This window comes from Caloenas nicobarica, chromosome 6 (genome assembly GCF_036013445.1).
Source record: "Caloenas nicobarica isolate bCalNic1 chromosome 6, bCalNic1.hap1, whole genome shotgun sequence".
Taxonomy (NCBI): Eukaryota; Metazoa; Chordata; class Aves; order Columbiformes; family Columbidae; genus Caloenas; species Caloenas nicobarica.
Window position 1 is genome coordinate 40,860,339 of NC_088250.1, and position 18,659 is coordinate 40,878,997.

Here is an 18,659-nt window from a genome sequence, read left to right on the forward strand (position 1 = left end):
CCCCGGGACTGCCTGCAAGGGGAGGCCGGCGGGGGCCGGCGCGGCCCGCTGCGCTAAAACGGACGCGGAAGGGTCACCCAAACCCCCGCCCGCCCCTGCGGCCCCCGGCCAGTCCGCAGCGGCCCCTTCCCCCGACGTGGACGGGACTACGAGTCCCAGCGCGCCCCGGGCCGGGGGCGGAGCGGGGCTTTGTGCGGGCCGCGCCGGCCGCGGGGCGGCATGCGGGGGAGCCGCCGCCGAGCCGCAGCCGCAGCCGGAGCCGGAGCCCGAGCGAGCCCGCCCCGGGGGGAGGGCGAGGGCGGCGAGCCATGACGGGCGGCGGCGCCTCGTTCCGCCGTCGGTGCTAGAGGGCGAGCGCGGGGCGCGGAGCCCGCCTGGCTCGGCGGCGCGGAGCGCGGAGGCAGCGCGGAGGGGCCGCCGCCGCCATGGGCAACGCGGGGAGCGTGGACTCGCAGCAGACGGAGTTCAGGGCGCACAGCGTCCCCCTCAAGCTGCCCATGCCCGAGCCCGGCGAGCTGGAGGAGCGCTTCGCCGTCGTCCTGGTGAGTGCCGGCCCCATTGTCTGTGGGGAGCGGGTCGGGGCGCCGCGTTCCGCCCGCGGGCCTCCGCCGAGGGGCCGAGGAGGAGCTGCGGGGCCGCGGGGGGCGGCTGGGGAGCGGGGAAAAGTTGGAGAGCCAGGCGGGAGCTGCGGGCGGCACAGGTGGGCTCGGCGGGGCGGTGCCGCCCGCACCTCCCGGCCCGGCTGGAGGCGGCGGGACGGGGCCGCGGCGGGCGGGGAGCGGAGCGGAGCGGGGCCGGGCGTGTGCGCCGGCTGCGGCTCTTTGTCTCGGGGGCCCCCGAAGAGCCGCCTTCCCCCGAGCCCGGGCGGTCCCGCCGCGCTGGGCTCCGTCCCCGCCTCGCGGGCGAAGCCGTGAGGAGCCGCCGGGAGCGGGGAGCCCGCGGGGGTCACCGGCGGTGCCGGCCCCGGGGCAGCGGGCGGCCGGTGCGGAGCTCGGGGCGGCGCCGCTCGGCCTGGCGGCTCCCGCAGCCCGGGCTGCAGAGGGGCCCGCGGGGCGCTGGGACCCCCGGGGACACCCCGTTCCCACGCCCGGCCCACCCCGGTGCCCGTGTCCCCGGCCCGCGTGTGCGGGTCACCCGCGGAGGTTCGGGGCCGCCGGCCTCTCCGTTTCGTTTCGCTCGTTTCCCCTCACCTGAGCAGCGCGGTGGCTCGGGGTTTGGGAGCTTTCCAAGGGAGGGCAGAGCTTCCCGTGGTGCTGCACGGGAGCGTTTGGGGCAAACGTCCTGTTTTCTTTCAGGTGTCCAATTAGTGCAAATATAATGACCCATCTGATCTTCCATGCCCTTCTTACTTTTGAGCCACATTCACATGATAAACAGAAGCTGTGGAGGAGGAGGAATAAAACCCGTGTGTGTGCTGTGCCCTGCGTTCCCGTAATGCCGTGTGAAACCCGGCGAGACGAGCTGCTGCCAGAGTAATTCCCATATCAGATGCTGGAGCAACCCCTCTGGTATTTGAAATGCTCCTGGTGCTGCGCGAGGATTCACAAACTGGTGTGTGTTGGGGATTATTTCTGGTTAGACCCAATTAGATTATCATGTCTAAGAAAAGAATAAGCCTATTCAGTCAGGAACCCCCACTGACGAGCCAAATGGCGAGTGAGATGTTACGATTATTAGGCACAGTGGAAAAAGCCTGATCTGGCATTGCTCTTGTCAGGGAAACCCGTGGTCGTTTCACAGATGGGAGGTGCCCTCACAAGCAATGCAGGGCTCAGACTCAAGCCTTGGTTTGTCTTAACCCACCAAAAGAGTGCCTGGTTTAATTTGTGTGCATGGTCTGTGGGAGAAAATCAGCGCTTTTGAGTTAGGACCAACTGATCAGTAAAAGGAAGAGACACCATTTGGGAAAGCAGGGCGCATTAGATACGTATAATGTAAATACGGGAGATAACAGCACCACGCTTGTAATTTCTTGAGGTACTTGGAAGGAGGAGATGGCATCTGTTTTTGGAAGATGGAGTTAAATGAAGGGTCAGGGGCCGAGTGCTGTAGCTTTGCTGGAGGGAGCAGCAGGCTGTGCAGACTAACGTCTGTACAAATGGGGTGTTGGATGTTCTGCTCCCGTTGGGAGGAGCTGCGAGATGGGGCCCAAACACAACTGCTGGAACAGCCAAAAATCGCCTTCAGCCTGTTCTCCGAGCCAGCTGGGGTTGGCTGGAGTTTGTTGCAGCTTCCAGGAAATATCTGACCAGTTTATGAAAGAATAAACTCTTAGACTGTTATTATTTTGTTTTCTCTGTGGCTCTGAGGGGAAGATGACTGCGCCACTGGTCAAACCCCAGATTGGAGGAAAACCAGATTTTCTGTAGGGAGAGAGGATTAGTCAGGAGATGAGGGTATGGAGGAGGAGATGCTGAAGGTTATAGGACTAAATCTCACCTTCTTTACACGCTGTCTTAAGAAATCAGCCTGGCAGAAGCGTCGCTCACGTGCTCAGAGAGCCCTGGTGAGGTCCCGGAGGGTTTTCCTGACAATAACAATTTTCGTACCGCTACTGAAATTTCCAGGACTGTGCTTGACGTTGACGCACATGCAGCTGGGTGGGCTGCAGCATGTGCAGGTATGCAGTCATCACGCTGGGCGGCTCGTCTCCGCTTCCGTGTGTAACGAGAAGGGTTCTTCTTGGGCAGCCTCACAAAGGCATTTTAAAGTTTGATTCTTCCTCCCTTGTGCAAAACCAACTCGGTGAGCTGTAGCCCTCTAAAACATCTGCATGGCTGTGAGGAGAGCGCAGGTTGGTCATATTTTCACCGCAAGCGCTGTGACCTTGACTGCTGTTTTATTTTTTTCCTCTTTGACCGCACTCTCCTGACCTTCTCCAGGAGCTCTGTGGTCTCTTCAGCAAGGGGGTGGACAAGCAGCGTTGTGCCTGGGGGTGATGCATGTGTGTGCTGGATTGTTAGCAGCCTTCTTCTTCAGGAAAGTCTCTGGTGAAGTAGTTTGTCTACTTCAAACATACATAATCACCTTACTGCCGCCTTCGTTAGCCTTGCTCTTTGAGGTTCGAGGCGCACAAATTGCGGGAGATGATGGGAAGTGCTCCGGGTCACGCTTTTGCAGTGAAGTTCTCCACCATGCTAATACGTTCCTCCAGTCCGTGACGGTGCCATCGGCGTGAACGAGGATGCGCTGAGCACGTGTGCGGCAGCGCCCGACCCAGGGGAAGGGGAGGATCTTTGTGTCGCTGCTCTTGGGCTGTGGGGTAAATAACATGAGAGGATCTTCTCTGTGAGTCTGTGTCCCCTGGTACCGCTGTTTTTGGGACTGACGTGGTAAATGTGCTTCGCTGGCTTGTTTGTCGTGCTGAGATTTGTACTTGTCGCTGCTGGGGAGGGCGCTTACCTGGCTGTGTATTTCAGGAAGACTTTGTATTCAATGGGATGTTCCTCAAAGAGAAAAATGTGGAAGATAATGTGAGAGAGAATCACGGGATGGTTTGGGTTGGAAGGCCCTCCCCAGCTCCCCCAGCACCCCCCCTGCCATGAGCAGGGACATCTGCCCCAGCTCAGGTTGCTCAGAGCCCCGTCCAGCCTGGCCTGGGATGTCTCCAGGGATGGTTCAGCCACCACCTCTCTGGGCAGCCTGGAACAGGCTCTCACCACCCTCAGGGGCAACAATTTCCAGGTTTCTGTCTGTAAACTGTCATTTTTTTCTGTCCTCTCAAAGTGATGCAAATTCTCCCCTTTTAGTGGGACACGTGAAATAATTCCCTCGGTTTCAAGTTTACGCAGGAGTGTAAAGTCCAGGGAAGGGACGGCGTGTCATTGCCACCGAGTTCCCGGTTTGCCCGTGAGGGGTGAAGGATAAACTGCGATCTGGATCCCGGCTGTGACTGTGAGCTTGCCAGCACCGGCGCAGCCCTGGGTGCGTCTGCAGGAGCCTCCTTTCCCTTCCCCAGCATGTTCACTTTGCCTTCTCAGCCATGCTGAGATTTTTTCCTGGCTTTCTCCTACAGACACACGTGGCAAGCGTGCATAAACGATGGATTCTGGTAACCAACCCGAGTTTATGGCATAGCAAGCCCTTGTTCAGCATGTGCAAGTGTCGTTGCAACCCAATTGCTTGTAGGCGTCCAAGGACGTTACGGCACCGCCATCGATGCAGCGGGGTGCGTGTTTGGAGGTCCGGGGGTAGAAGCCGGGCCCCCAGCTCCGGCAGCAGGGTGGTCTCTCTCTGCACCCGTGACGGGGTCGCACGTTTGCAAACGAGACGTGGTTTGGAGGAAGCAGCCAGGACGGAGTTGGCAGGGTAAATTGTTGCCTAATGAGCTGTGATTGACATAATTTGACTGCTGGATTACAAATCTGTGGTGAGGTTAACAGGAAATATCCTCTTACCCCCACCAAGTGGTGTTTTATTTTTTACAAAGGAGCCTTGTGTGCCCGGCGCTGTGGGGTGGAGGGAGGAGGTGTTGCTGCCGTCCAGCCCCGCTCTGCGTGCTCCTCGGTTTAATGCGGTGGTACCGACCTGTATCTGCTCTGTTTCGCCCCTAGGAACTTCTTCCTTCTGCTAGAATTTCCTTCTTCACACTGGATTTCAACCGAGCATCATTTTCTATACCAGTCAAGGGAGCTTTAGTGCCTATTGCTAAAGAACTTGAAAGCGCAGGGTGAAAACTCTGTAACGTTTCCCAGCTGTTTTCCATTCCCTTTCGTAATCTTCTATCAAATATATTATGCATTGTTTTATGCTGTATACGGTTTAGAGTCTGCAGGTCATTAAAGAGCATGACATGGTTGTGGGGGACCTGTGCCAGGTAGCATTAGCTCCCTCTCTCCAGCAGGGTTGGTGGGGCACTGGATTCCTTGTTGTAATTCCTAAATTTAGCAGAACTGTCTTGAGATCCGTCCCAAGATATCCTGTATTCTCATATTAGTTGTAATTTGTATTGTTTTTGTGGAACTTGACAGCAATACTGTGGAAGTTGGGAGACACTCAATTACACTTAGGAACCACCTTCAGGAAAAGGCAATTTCTAAAATTCAGATGTTGAAAAGCTCCGTTGTGTTTTCTTGTTCAGGCCTCATCTCCGACATGCTTCTGCTGCCGGGCTCTTCCCTCAAGGCCTCATTTAAACGATTTGAGCAATGACACCTTTTGCTTGAAAAAACCAATCTAATACATCCTGGTCTAAATATAAGTGTTTCTGAAGGGTTAAGTTCACAGAGCGAAGTAGTGCTTGGTGGTGACACATCTGTCAAGCTGCCTTGTAAATCAGCAAACCGCACTTGTAAGTTTTTCCACCTAGACATCACAGGAGAATATTTTTGTAAAACTATCTTTTTTTTTGAGTGTCTGGAATACAAGGATACTGTGGTGAGTATTTGCTACTAGCAAGTTAGTCACATTCCTAAAATTAATTTCAGATCCCGGAAACCTGGAAGGCTTAAAAAAAAAAGTGGCTAAGCTGATGTAGATGCGTGTATTTTTCTGTATACCATTTTTTTTTCTATATGAAATAATCTCCTTGATTTATTTGGCTATAATGATGGAGGTATGAACCCATTCTGTCAAACCGCGTGTGTCACTTGTTCATAAGCTCCAAATAGCCTGAAAATAGTATTTTTTTGGTCGAAAGCCCCAGGTGAGGGGATGCTGGTTGGTACCCATGTGTCTCCCAAAGCTGCCCCAGGGGGGACTGCTCCTGGGGGGCCTGAATCTGCAAACCCCCGACGGTAATGATGGCAAAGAGGTTTCCTAATCCTTTTTGTGCTGTATGAACCCATCATCATGTCATGTATCCTTGCAGATTGCGCTGTGCTTTTGTCTAAGGCGAATGACAACAGGTCAATCGACTTCTAAAGGCGGAAAACAGAACAGGCACATCTGTGAACTTGGCAGGATTGTTACCTTTTTTTTTTTTTCCTTAACCCTGCGTGCAAGGTAAAGTGTGTTTTATTTTGTCGTCACAAGCAAGGTCATGCAAGACGTGGCCTCGAGGTGTTAAATGGTCTCTTCTGTGCTGCTCTATGTAGTGGGTGATGCTTCGGAAAGAATTTTGAGAGACACAAGATGAAATTCAGAGTGTACAAGATGATCTTAAATAAAACAGTAGCTGTTGAATTGCTTTTGATCGAATGACCTAAAGCCACTGGAGTCTGCCTTTAGTCTTTCATTTAAAAAAATGGCTTTAGCTTTTCATGCTGTGTGAAAAGGTATTGAAATCTACAGAAACTTGAACAGCAAAATGCAACAGAAGCACAAAACGAAACAAACAAAAATGTGAGATTTCCCCCATGTGTTTGTTCAAAAGAAGCCGAGATAATTCAGATTTGGTGGTACTTGTTATTTTTGTTATGTTTTTTTGCATCATGCAGCAAAGATTGCAGATTATTCAAGCAACTTTTAAAGAGTCCAGATCCTTTTTGAAATAAGCCACCTGTCTGAAGGTACGCATGCTAATCAGCAACCCATGTGCTATGCTCGTATGGCTACTTAATTGAAGAAGGCATATTTTTCCCTGCTGAGATTGGGGTGCTGGGTGCTCCTTCCCTTTGCAGAAGGGACTTGCCTGGTGCTTCACCTCAGATCAACACCCACTGTTTCGAACAGGGTCCTGTCTCTTGCTCTCTTTTTGAGGCCTGCACCTGCTGATTAAAATAAACTTTATTTTTCCCCAGTCTGTTTGAAAAGGTGGTTTAAATCTGCCATCTTGGTTTGTCAGTTCTTATGCTGAGGGAGTGAAGACCCTGCAGGAGTAGCTGGGTTTTCTCCTAATTTTTTGTAGCTTGGAATATATCCTGAAGTGAAACTGAGCTTTGCTGTTCAGTTTCTGACGTTTTGTTTGGTCATTAAAAGGCAAACCTACTGCCAATTCCTGCCTTTTCGCCCAAATACATTTGTAGTCTTGAGCTTTCGGCATTTCTGCTAATTTTTCAGTGTTGCTGCCGTTCTTCAAACTCAGTAACAGAGAAGTGAGGATGAATACAGCATACTGTTTGGTTTCAGGAGTGGAAAATCCCTGTGATTGATTTCAGTTTTGCTTTTGCTTTGCTGACCCAACGACTGGTCTTTGCATGACGTGTGACTCTTGCTTTTGAGCAGCAGCTTCTGGAGCGGTTTGAGTGGGACAGGGACGGGGGGTTTGTGCTCCAGTGACACCACCACTGAAATTCTGGGGACAGATTGTTCAGCAGGGCCTGCTGCGATAGGACAAGGGGCGATGGTTTTAAACTAAAGGAGGGAGATTCAGGCTGGACATGAGGAAGGAATTGTTGGCCCTGAGGGTGGTGAGAGCCTGGCCCAGGTTGGCCAGAGAGGTGGTGGCTGAACCATCCCTGGAGACATCCCAGGCCAGGCTGGACGGGGCTCTGAGCAACCTGAGCTGGTGCAGATGTCCCTGCTCATGGCAGGGGGGCACTGGGGGAATTGGGCAGGGCCCTCCAACCCAAACTATTCCGTAATTCTATGATTATGGACCATTTCATCTGGACTACATCAACACTAATCCCACATGCTGACTCGTCGCACAGGGAAGTTAAATCAACCTCTTCATTTTTGCCGCAGATTGTGCTGCACAAGTTGTTGGTGACGTCCCTCGGTGGCGTTTAGTGCCGTTTCCACCACGGCTCGCTGGTGTGCGAGGGGACACGTCTGACAGGTGAGCTGACCTGTGCCCAACCAAACCAGAAACTTCACGTGAAAGGACATCAACTTTTTTTGAGCTCCTTTCAAATCGGGGTGCTCCTAAAAAGAGCGTTTTTAAATAGCAGAAACCGCAAGTTTGAAGTTATTTTAAAAATGCTAAGTTCTTTGTCCTGGAGGAGCGTGTGCCCGCGCTGCCATCGTGACCTCTCACAAAGCGGGAATCCAAGAGCTCCCCGCAGAACGATGCGATGAATTATGCAAAACACGCTAATGCAGCAACGCTCTTTGGCACCCGTTCTGTTTTTAAGCATCTGGGCTGCCTCTTGAGTTTGAATTAGGCACATTATGATCAGAATCAAAATACTTCGCAGTGCAGGAAGCCATGAAGCAAACTGCAAGGGAAGGGGTTGTTTTCCCCCGTCCCTTTGGGTGCCGTGTCCTTGGGAGATGTGACGGCAGCAGATGCGGCTGTTTCAGGTGGCGCTGGTGATGGAGCTTGCCCCGCTCCGGAGGGTTTTCTCACTGCAGAGAGAGGTAAATGTGATTTTCTTTGGTAACCAGAACATTAGACCTTAAAACTAGCTGAGGAGCAAAACCATATGTTGCGTGTTCTGAGAGGAGCCATTTGAAAGATGCTTCCAGGCGGTGGCAGGGAAGCAGCCGTTCGGCCGCTGGAAAACTTCCGCAGCCACATTTTAGACAAACTGAGCTGAATTATTGTTTGTTTTCTCCTTTCTTTGTTTGGAAGAGTCCGTTTGGGCATTTGGTATGGGAAATAAGCGACACCAACTCATTCATTTTGATTTATGATTGTGTTAAAGCCATCTAGCCCAAGCTTCCAGCCCTTAGGAGCTGCAGCATCGCTGTAGCCAGAGGCCTCAGCCTGTTCGTCAGGTGAAAGCACTTTCAGCTGCTGTTGCATAAAAAGCAGTAATTTCCCGTTTATCACATCCTGCCAGTTCTAATTCTGAAGGGTCTGTGTTAAAACAAGTGCTGCGCTCTTACCCCCATAGCATTGTCGCTGAGAATGCCCAGTTCCCAATTCCTTCTGCAAAGGGCTCCCAGATCTGTAGGTACATGATGTGCACCCCTGTTTTTAGTTGAGTATTGTTTCACTTGCACTGATTATTTTGACCTTGATCATCTGCTTTGTGGTTTTAATAACTCAAGATGCACAACATTATGTATGGATTTATTGGAATATCATAGAATTACGGGATGGCTTGGGTTGAAGGAACCCTCAAAACTCATCCAGCGCCCCCCTGCCATGAGCAGGGACATCTGCACCAGCTCAGGTTGCTCAGAGCCCCGTCCAGCCTGGCCTGGGATGTCTCCAGGGATGGTTCAGCCACCACCTCTCTGGGCAGCCTGTTCCAGGGCCTCACCACCCTCACAGTGAAGAATTTCTTCCTTGTAACTAATATGTAAGCATTAATTTGTCCCAGGCTCTGTCTCTTCCTAAAATAGAGTCTTCCTGCCTTTCGCAAGTGTTTTGTTGCATAAAGACTTGGATAATGTATAACTTGCCCATACTGTTACAACTAACATGCTGTAGGAGTTCAGCATGTGTTGGTTTTCGATTTACCATAGGATCTCTAACAAAACAACTGTTTGTCTTCTGTAACTGCGCATCGTTAAACATATATTTGGGGAGGTTATTCATAAAGCGACATAATAGTTGCGTTGTATAGGAAATGAATGGTCTTCAGATGAGCGCTGCGCGATGCCTGGGCCTCCTCCGCAGCTCTTGAGAGGGCTGCGTGTGCTTCGTCGGGAGCTGGAGACGCGCCCGGCCCCCGAACTGGAGGGGCGAGTGGGGACACCTCCGCACGGGCACCCTGCCCTGCGCCGGGGCAAAACCCCTACATCGCGAGGATCCTCGGGAAAACCCCGGGCGGATGGGGCGGCTCTTGTCGCCGTGCCTGGAGGGCGCAGGGCGGCGTAGGCCGCGGCCTCCTGCCCCTGCAGAAGTCGTGTCCTTGGTGAGCGCTTCTGGGAAGGCCCTTGAGTCCTCCAGGGCCGTAGTCTTAGGTTTTTTAGCGTGTATTTGGATGTCGTGGGAGATATCTTAAAATACAAAAGTATTAGAGGGATTGTGTTTGGGTGTTTGTTTTTTAATTTTTTTATTTTATTTTTAATATACGCTATTTGGCCAGAAGTCATTTTACTATAAAAGGACTTGGGGTGAATATAGATTGTACATCTGTTACTTGTTTGCCTGTGAAATGAACTGTACAGTTGAGGCCAAAAGCGAAGAATAGAGAGTTGCACAAATTGGCCAAGTTTCTGAAGTCTTTCAGAAGCCAGTAATTAAAGTGAAGCAGCAAATTGTTCAGTCCTGAAGTTCTGGTTGTTAATCCATCTAATGCTCTGCCACGTCCCTCTGCTGACTCCTTTTATCCTGTTTTCCATCCCCTAAGAGAAGCAAACGAGTAGCACACGACAACCTAGGGCAGGTTTGGAGCCAGCTGTTGGGCAGAGGTGGGTGACGCCGTTATCCGAAGGGTCCGTGAAGCGATGGAGATAGCTTGGCCGAGGCTATGCAGCGGTTTTCTGACAAACGTTTCCAATAGTTTAGTGTGTTTGGGAGTGCTTCAAGGGGTTTTCTGCCTGGCTCTGAGCCTTGCAAATACAGGAGATCAAATAAATTAACTATCACAAATATTTAACTTAAAGCATGGTCAAATAGGAGCTTTAATGTCGTGTGTATATATGAGAGCCTCTGTATCTGTCCACTTTCACAGATATGTTAGGTCAACGCTGTATTTGTCTCTTCTCTCAGACATAATAAGCCTAATGCTGCAAATATAAATAATTGTGTTCCACCTTCACGGGCAGGCATGGTACCTGGCGTCAGAATACCATTTGGTGTACAGCGTTTTGCTGGGGAGCTGATGGTAGGCAGATCGTTGCATGATGTAGTCATAGTTTTGAGGTTTGTGGGGTTGGTTGGCATGCCAGCTCTCCAAAAGGCATCGGCTCGTGGCTTATCTCTCCTTGCGTTTGCACAAGGTGTTACTCGGTGGCCAACAATGCTCTTCGGGTAAACTGAGTAACTCAATTTGACGTAGCGATAGTTATTAAAGTGCACCATGGATTGAGCCAGGAAGCACTTGGTGATAATTATAATTCAGTCTCTAGCTTACAGGTAACTCTGAATTGCTGTGAATCTTGTTCTCGAAAAATTACGGCTTCTTAAAACAGTCTCGGGGTTTTCAAGTCTCCTCAGCGATCCCCTCCCGGCGCATGGCGTGTCTGTGAAACGCGGTTCATGTCAGAGCTTCAGCTACAAATCCCTGTTCTCTTGATCATGTAAACGAATATCTAAGTGCGGCAAATGTACGATATTCTTTTCGGTAAATAAAACAAGAACTTTTGTACTTCACGGCATTTTTTTAATCCATGAATCTTTCACAAGCCTCACGGTGCTGCAGAGGAAGGCGAGGAGTGGGAGTTACACTTGTTACCTTTGTAAAAAGGAGCCGGAGTTGCTCTGAGCCCCCAAAACCGAGCAACAGGACAGATTAGAAATAATGTCTCCCAACTTCCCAGCACTTGCTGTGGCCCCTGGGAGAAGAAAATGGGGAGGTGGCAGCTGGTGTTTGGTCTTTGAAGTCACCTTTGCAGATCCACGTCCGCTTTCCTTTCAAGTCTGTCATTTGGCCAGCTCAGTTACACAGAAGCTGAAGAACAGCCTTTTAGTTTGTTTATTTTCTGGTGTTTCAGGGCATCTTTTCTCTTTGATGTATTTTAAAAAAAAAAATCTCACTTTGCACTGGTTTTATTTGCCTCTCACCTTCCAGTTTTTAATTTTCTGTTGTATTCTGGCACTGAGATAACGTTTTTATCCCTCTTGGTCTATGCACATTTGCATGAATTGAAACTTTTTTTTTAATGACTGCAAAGCTTATTTCCAAAGATAATTGGCCTGTTAGTCCAAATGAAGGTGGGAGAGATGATATTCACCCAGGGATGCTGCAGTGTGGAGAAGCTGGTTGGCGCTGCAGTCTGTTTCTTTAGGAGAAATAAAGGCAATATCAGGGCTGCAGGGGAGCTTGAGAAAAATGAGGATGAAAGGGGGTCGTGAGGGTCTGAAGAATCGTCTTGACTTGGAAATTAATTCTGTGTTTTCTATCAGTAGAAAAAAGGCAAATTTCTTTAATATAGAGATGTGTGATTTACACCAAATACAGGGAGGAAAAAGCTGCTTTTTTTTTTTTTTAAATCCTTTTTATATGAGAACCTGTAATACCTGGGATAAACAGGCAACGATGTTTTCCGTGTGCATGTTTACCGTGCTGAGTGCGTTCATGGAAAGAGGTTCAGCTGACTCGGATCAAATGGCAAAAGAATGGGAGAAGAGGCATTTGGGAAGGCGACTCTCAGACTTTGTACCGGATTAAAATGAAATGACCTTTCGGCTCAGCGCGCACGGAGGTTTACATGAGCGGGTACGGGCCTGCTGACCTTTCCTCTGAAGCGAGGAATCTCCCTTGCACACCGTGAGTCTGCAAAGCTTTGTGCTGCAAATCCTTGGCACTGTACCGTGGAATTACCCCAGCTGTCCAGCTCTGTTTTTAGGCCATCGCTTGGTATGTTTTCCAGAAATAAAGCTGTGCATACGCCTGTAAATCCAACTGTTGTTTGGACCAGAAGGCAGGTGGGCTTTCTCTGGCAGAAGATTAAGTGGTTCAATTAGAATATAAAAGAAGTTGTGCAAGAGTTTATATGAGCCGACTCCTCCCGTGTTCAGCAGCGGCAGGATCCTTCATCAACAATTGCAATGCAAATGAACTTGTCGTTTCACAGGGAAACCAGCTGATGGTTTTCAGGTGCCGATGCTGCTCCTGCATCCTCACATACCGCAGTGATTACAGGGGTGGTCGGTGCATCGTGAACACGCTGGATTTTCAGTTCAGATGGGGAACTCTGATACTTACAAACACGAGTGAGGCAAAAATTGATTAAGCATGAAATTCTTCTCTGGCAGTGGATTCTTGCTTGGCTCAGAGACAAAAGGTTGCACAACTGAAAGGAAGAGTGCTTGTAGATAGCTCAAAGCTATTGTTTGTTTAGTTTTGCTAATGTTTATTTTACCTCTGATGGCAAATCTTTGTTAAAGGTGAATTATCCCTTCTGTTTAGCAAGTGGAATGAAAACTCCCCAACTGCACTTGTAAGGCATTCAGTAAATGGTTAAAATGGATTGGATTTAGGTGCTCTGAGGAGGTGGTGATCCCTGAGGTAGACAGGAGTATTCCTTGTGTTTCTGGTACAAAGCACAGCTCCTTGTATTCAATCAACACAATCAGTTTCCTTAAAAAAAAAGAATACCTGTTATAATATTTTTAAGGTTCACCTACAAGTTTATTTGGGTACGTTCTCCCAATTGCTACTGCTGTGCCAAAGTGTATTGCACAGAAAAGATGCGTAAGGAGAAAAATTTCCCCTCTTAACGTGGAAAAAAAAAATCCCTATTTGGATTTATTTTGTCTTCAGAAGTGGTGGGTTTAGGAATGACTTGTCAAGAAGCTATTCCTGGTGTGACAGCTCTGCATCGCCGGTGCACGTGTTGCATGTGCCCGTCGCCCAGGGCCTGTTGTAATGCCTTGGTGCACCCTGGTTTACTGCAGCCAGAGCTTTCTCACGAAGATAGCGGTGAAAAACAAGGAGCCTTTTGCTGAACTGCAAAGCCACGTAGCCAAAACACCGATTAAGGCCTTGACCGTGACTGCTCTTATCCCGCTGAGCTTCCAGCCGGGCTGGCCTTGTGCTGGGCAATGCCATGGACACGGGAATCAGCAGCTATTGCAGCATCTCAGTGTATGATAATAACAATAAAGGCTTTAGATAGTGGTTAAAATAGAGCAGATTTGTGGATTTTTCTGGCCAAACTCCATCCTTGTAGATGTCCGTCCGTCCTGCAGGGACCTTTCAGAAGTTGTGCACAGCCGAGAGGGGAGTTTGGTCCTCGGCAAAGCTGGTGTTTGCATCGCTGTTCATAGAATCCTAGAACATCCTGAGCTGGAAGGGACCCGCAGGGATCATTGAGTCCAACTTCTGTCCCTGCACGGGACAACCCCACCGTTCACACCTTGTGGAACTGCCGTATTAACTGCCAGGTCAGGACAGAGGCTTCTTAAAACGATGGAAATCTAAAAGTCTTTGTCTTATGCTCCAGGAATTTTAGCTATTAATATAACACCAAGCAGTGCTTTCTGGTGGGGTGGCCTTTGCTCCCGTTGAACTGCCGGGTCAACAGTACCCAACAGGGCTCTCGAAGGGGTTGCAAATGTTATTTATTACCCGTGCGGGAACCTTAAAGGCGTCTTAGCGCTTTGATGAGCGCTGGCTTAAACACAGCCTTGGCTTTGGGTTGCTGTGCTTTGCTTGCGGATCCACGCGGCGCTCTGGGGAGCGTTGTGATCTGCGCGGAAAAGCGAGGAGGAGCCGGGCGGCGAGTTGGCACAGTTTGTTTATTAGAAAAGCGAAGGGCACCCCAGCTCTGTTGCAGGCATAGATTTTACATTAGCGGGGCACTTCAGACTCGGCTGAGGGACTGACTTCAGGAGCAGCCTGCTCCGTCTGCCTTCCGTTATCTTGAAGGCATTTCTGACTTCGTGGGAGGGAGCGCGGCTGAAGAAATACCAGCATGCCATGAGCAAGTACACTTCATTAAGGGACGCAGTTCAACATTTTTTGCATTAGTAGGAGGCCGGACCGTGTTGTTTCTGTCTTGTTTGTGTACTTGGTGGTGGACGGAGAGGAGGATCTTGCATACTGTGTGTTGGAGCAGCAGGGAGCAATTTGACAATATGGAATAAAAATTCTTCATAATGATAAAACTTGGGAAAGGAAAAAACCCCACGTTTTTATCACGTTAGGATTACCCTTACAGTCTTCATCCTCTCTAATTTTGTTGGGAGCATCCCATAGCTTATCAAACAGCTTTTTGGGCACCGTCCCTGTGTTCTTGCCGTGAGAACCCGGTGGTGTTCGCACATCATCTTCGTAGCCTGCGTTTGTGCAGCATATGTTTTTGCAAATCTCATATAAATGCGATGCTGGTTTTTTTTCTACTTTTATGGAAAATGTCACCGAGTGTTTCAGCTGAATAAGAAATCAAAAGACAAGCCCCTTCTGTTGAGGGTAATTGCTGTCCCCAGGGAGCAGCTGCACTTGTATGGCTGTGGGTCTGTATCCCGCACGCTTATCTGGGCATTAAAATAGTCTCTCAGTCCCAATGAGGGACCAAACACACTGTGGATGGAGTCAGCTCAATTGAAGGTGATGTTCCTCCAAAAATCAGCCTCATACGGGTGCCCTGACACACTAATTTTGTGGTGTTTTTTGTTTTAATTACTGGGGGACTGTATGTATCTGAGCTCTCCACATGTAAGCAAGGTCAGCTGAAGCCAACATCATTCCCTCGATCTGATGGTATTTGCCCTCAGAAACGTGTGGCTTGTTGGTAACATCTGGTGGGTATCGCTCTTAATTTAAAATGCCACCGATGCTTCTGAAAGATGCTTTTAATTACATTAGTGATTCCACTGGCATTAAAGGCTCTCCCACTTCTACAGGGGTACATGGGTGTGCTGGAGGGACAAGAATTGGGCTCTTGGTTTATTTAAAATTGCACCATCTGGTCATGCTGGGGGTTTGGAGAAACAGCAGCAAATGGCACTGACTTGCCAGAAATCTTTGTATTGAGGTTGGCGAGAGCTGTTGGTGGGTGCATGTCTGTAGGTGCAAATCTAAATTTCCTAATCTGACACGTTTATGAGGAGCTGATGGACTCCAGAGGTATCTCTGCTCCTCCTCCTCGGGCAAAAATAGAGTCTTGTAAGTGTGGCAATTCTCTGCATTATGAGATGGGACAAATGGGTTTGTTCTCTTGTCTGGACGCATAAGGTGAAATTAATGTCCATGGTTCTCTCGGAGAGTTTTACTGATGCAGCTGAGGGCTGAATTTGGCCTGGATTTTCTTTTTTTGAATTACAGCGGTCTGCATTCTAAGTTAAAGGAGATTCACGCTGGAAATACACACTGTGAGCTTTAGTAAATACAAATGTAATTGGAAATTTAGGAGCAAAGCCACCTCCTTGCTGTTTACAGTGTTATCTCCCTCCATAATAGGAATAGTATATAGTAATTTCTGAATACAGTATGTTATATATGAGCACCTGTGAAATGAAAAGGTGATTTATTGCACTTTAGATAAAACAAGAATCATAAACCTGTAAGAGTAGACTTCTTTGGATAGCATTTTACAATTGGATTCTTTACTTCCTTCTTTCTGTTAAGCGCTCAAACTCTCAGATTGCATGAAAATATAAAACTTTCATGTTAATGTGCAACATCTTTTCCAAAGGCTTCCCAGGGTCCCTGGCTCGCGGTAGCACCATGTTGTGCGGAGGTTACATTACACGAATAACCATTTCACTTGTAATCTTAGTCATACACGATTTAGGATCTACAGAGGTTTTTACTGTTCTTTGACTTAAATATGTTTTCCAGATGATTTCAGTTTTTTCATCGTGCATTTTTTTCTGATGTTGAACCGGTCTAAAAGTCGGCATAAGTTTTCTTGTCTGCACAGCGCGGGTCCATCAAACAGCTCAAGAGTTCTTAAAATCTGGCGCACAAGATCCACATGATGAGAAATTCTCTTTCCTGGTGAGCTCTGACTGCTCTGCCTGAGGGTAGTTGCTCTAAGCTTCCTTTCTAAAAGCTGTAATATATAATAATCCAAAGAATAAGCCTATAGAATCATAGAATAGCGCAGGTTTTTCTCTTTTCTTTCTAAGCAGATGTTGTAACTGAGAACCAGATAGAAGCAGATCTTATTTCAGGGGCATGGAACTAAAAAAAACCTCAGGCTTTTATTTTAAAGCTTGTGTGCCAGGGAATAGTAATTTTACCTGAGGGTGCATTGCAGTGTGTGTTTTCCTCTTTGTTAATTGATATTAGTGAAATCAGTATTGTAGTGCAGAGGGGTGTGAGGACGGGCCTGGCAACGGCTGCCCCGCTGCTGGAGGAGTTTCTGTGCCAAAACGGTGTTTTTCATTAGAAATAAGGATTTGAAGACCGCGTCCTCTCTGTGCATCCCTAACAGCCTCCTCCCTGCTCGTGTTTCCGTTTTGACGCCGTACGGTAGGTATAAACGTCATTGCTTGTGTTCCATAAGCAGTGACCTGGGGCGGACGTGACGGACTTGTCATCCCAGTTTCTTGTTAAAACATGCCGCTGTAATCCTTAAAGTGAAGGCAAACCCTAAGGTCTTTGGTACAAGGGTTTTCCCTTCAGTAGCACATTGACAGGTACTGCTCCATGATATTGAAGTGTCGTGTATGGTGGTCACATTCCTGGTATCATTTTATAGGCGAAAAGTGCAAGAGAGGATTGTGCAGGAGGGTAGTCTGGATGCACAGTCCGAGGGCATTTAATAATCAAAATAATTAGAAGAGAATTCTAAATAATGGTGAAACCAGCTGCCTATATAGAAATTTCAGTTTAAATTACTTGGAGTTTCTGGCCGTCTTGTTAGAAAAGTTCCCGTACTGGCATATACATCATACCTGAATTCAGTGCAGTCGGGGCAGTGATTTGGTTTTGGTTGTCAATGGATGGATTATCCATGTTGCCGACAAGTATTTTGTGTGTGAACTTCACTTTTCCTGAGAACTGCATTACAGCCAAAGACATGTTATCATTAAATTTCATACAGCGAATCCTCAAGAGCTGTTCTTTTAAACATCAAGTAATTTTTGTTAATTTATGAATCCGGAAGCCAAGGAAAACCTCAAATGGGATTTAATAAACTCTATTACCAGTATTTCTGCATAAGATGAATTGAATAATAGAAAAAATAGGGCTTGTTCATGTATTCCCCTTCTTCTTAGTATCCTGAAAATGAGTTAGAGGGGTCTAGGGCAATAGAGACAGTGCTTCAAACAGAAGAATTTACACTAATTGACAGCTAATGGATCAGCTGCTTTCCAAATGAAGACCGAGAGTAGGCAGCCTTGCACTCTGCTAGATGAAGTTTAATAATCATTTGGAGTAGAAATCCAGGGAGAAAAAAGCACTGCCTTATTCAAACATAGCACTAGGGTGCTAAAAAAAGCAAGAATTTTGTAGGTTTTGGTAGTTTGACAGTAACGTGTGAGCTATTTGGGATGGTCAGAAAATGATACTGCCCCAAGTCGGTCCTGTTTCCCAACACACCAAATGGGATTTTGTCTCTGAAAATGTGTAATTTAAAGAGTGACTTCCAGCTCTCCAAGTAGAGTGTTATTTTCAGCTTAACATACGAGTATTAGAGCTGGAAATCCGTGAAAGGTGCGGCCAATTGTTTAGATTCACGAGGGACAGATGCCTGGGGAAAATGCTGCGTATTAAATGAAAAGGCTTTACGTTAAATGTTGGTATTTGGGGGAGAGCTCTGCAATCTGTTTTCTAGGAGGTAATCCAGGAAAAGGGATCCGGTCCCGGGGAAGGAGCTGGGATTGAATCCAGATTGTCTCAATACAGGGAGTGAAGGGGAATTAGGGAAGAGCGGGTCCCTCGGTCGAATGCTCTTTGCCAGGTTTTGTGCACCCGAGGGCTGCGAAATGCAGGTGGGAGTCACTGCAGGTGGGGTGTAAATCTTACTTTAGGAAGGACTGAAGAGGTTGCTGCTGAATACAGATATGGCCAGGTAGTTCTGCATTTGTCGTCTGCTTTTTTAATTTAATGGGGTTATTCATTTTCGTGAGGATTTTAACGTTTATCCTGGAGAACAAACTAGCTGTCTTAGCCTGTGCTCTGCGCAGGGGCTGCTCTCAAAACAGGACAAAAACAAGAAAGAAAGAAGGGAGTCCAATTGTTTCCAAACAGCAAATAACCTGCAAGCAGACCTGTTATGTTTTGTTTAATACTCAAGTTGTTTGTCACTTGCAGCAGTTTATTTTAAGGTTTCAGAAGCCTAGGAAAAAGGTTTGCTATTGTCTGTATCTTTTGTTGAATTTC

The 18,659-nt window shown here is 48.2% G+C and overlaps 1 protein-coding gene across 5 annotated transcripts in view; it reads left to right on the plus strand.

The window, feature by feature from the left end:
• The first annotated feature begins 374 nt into the window (after nt 1-374).
• FMNL2 (formin like 2) overlaps nt 375-18,659 on the plus strand; it is a 133,384-nt gene continuing 115,099 nt past the window's right edge. For all 5 annotated transcript variants that reach the window (XM_065637502.1, XM_065637499.1, XM_065637501.1 and 2 more), the window contains exon 1: nt 375-542. In XM_065637502.1, coding sequence (XP_065493574.1) covers nt 426-542 — 117 coding nt within the window. In that variant the 5' untranslated portion in view covers nt 375-425. The remainder of the gene's footprint in view (nt 543-18,659) is intronic.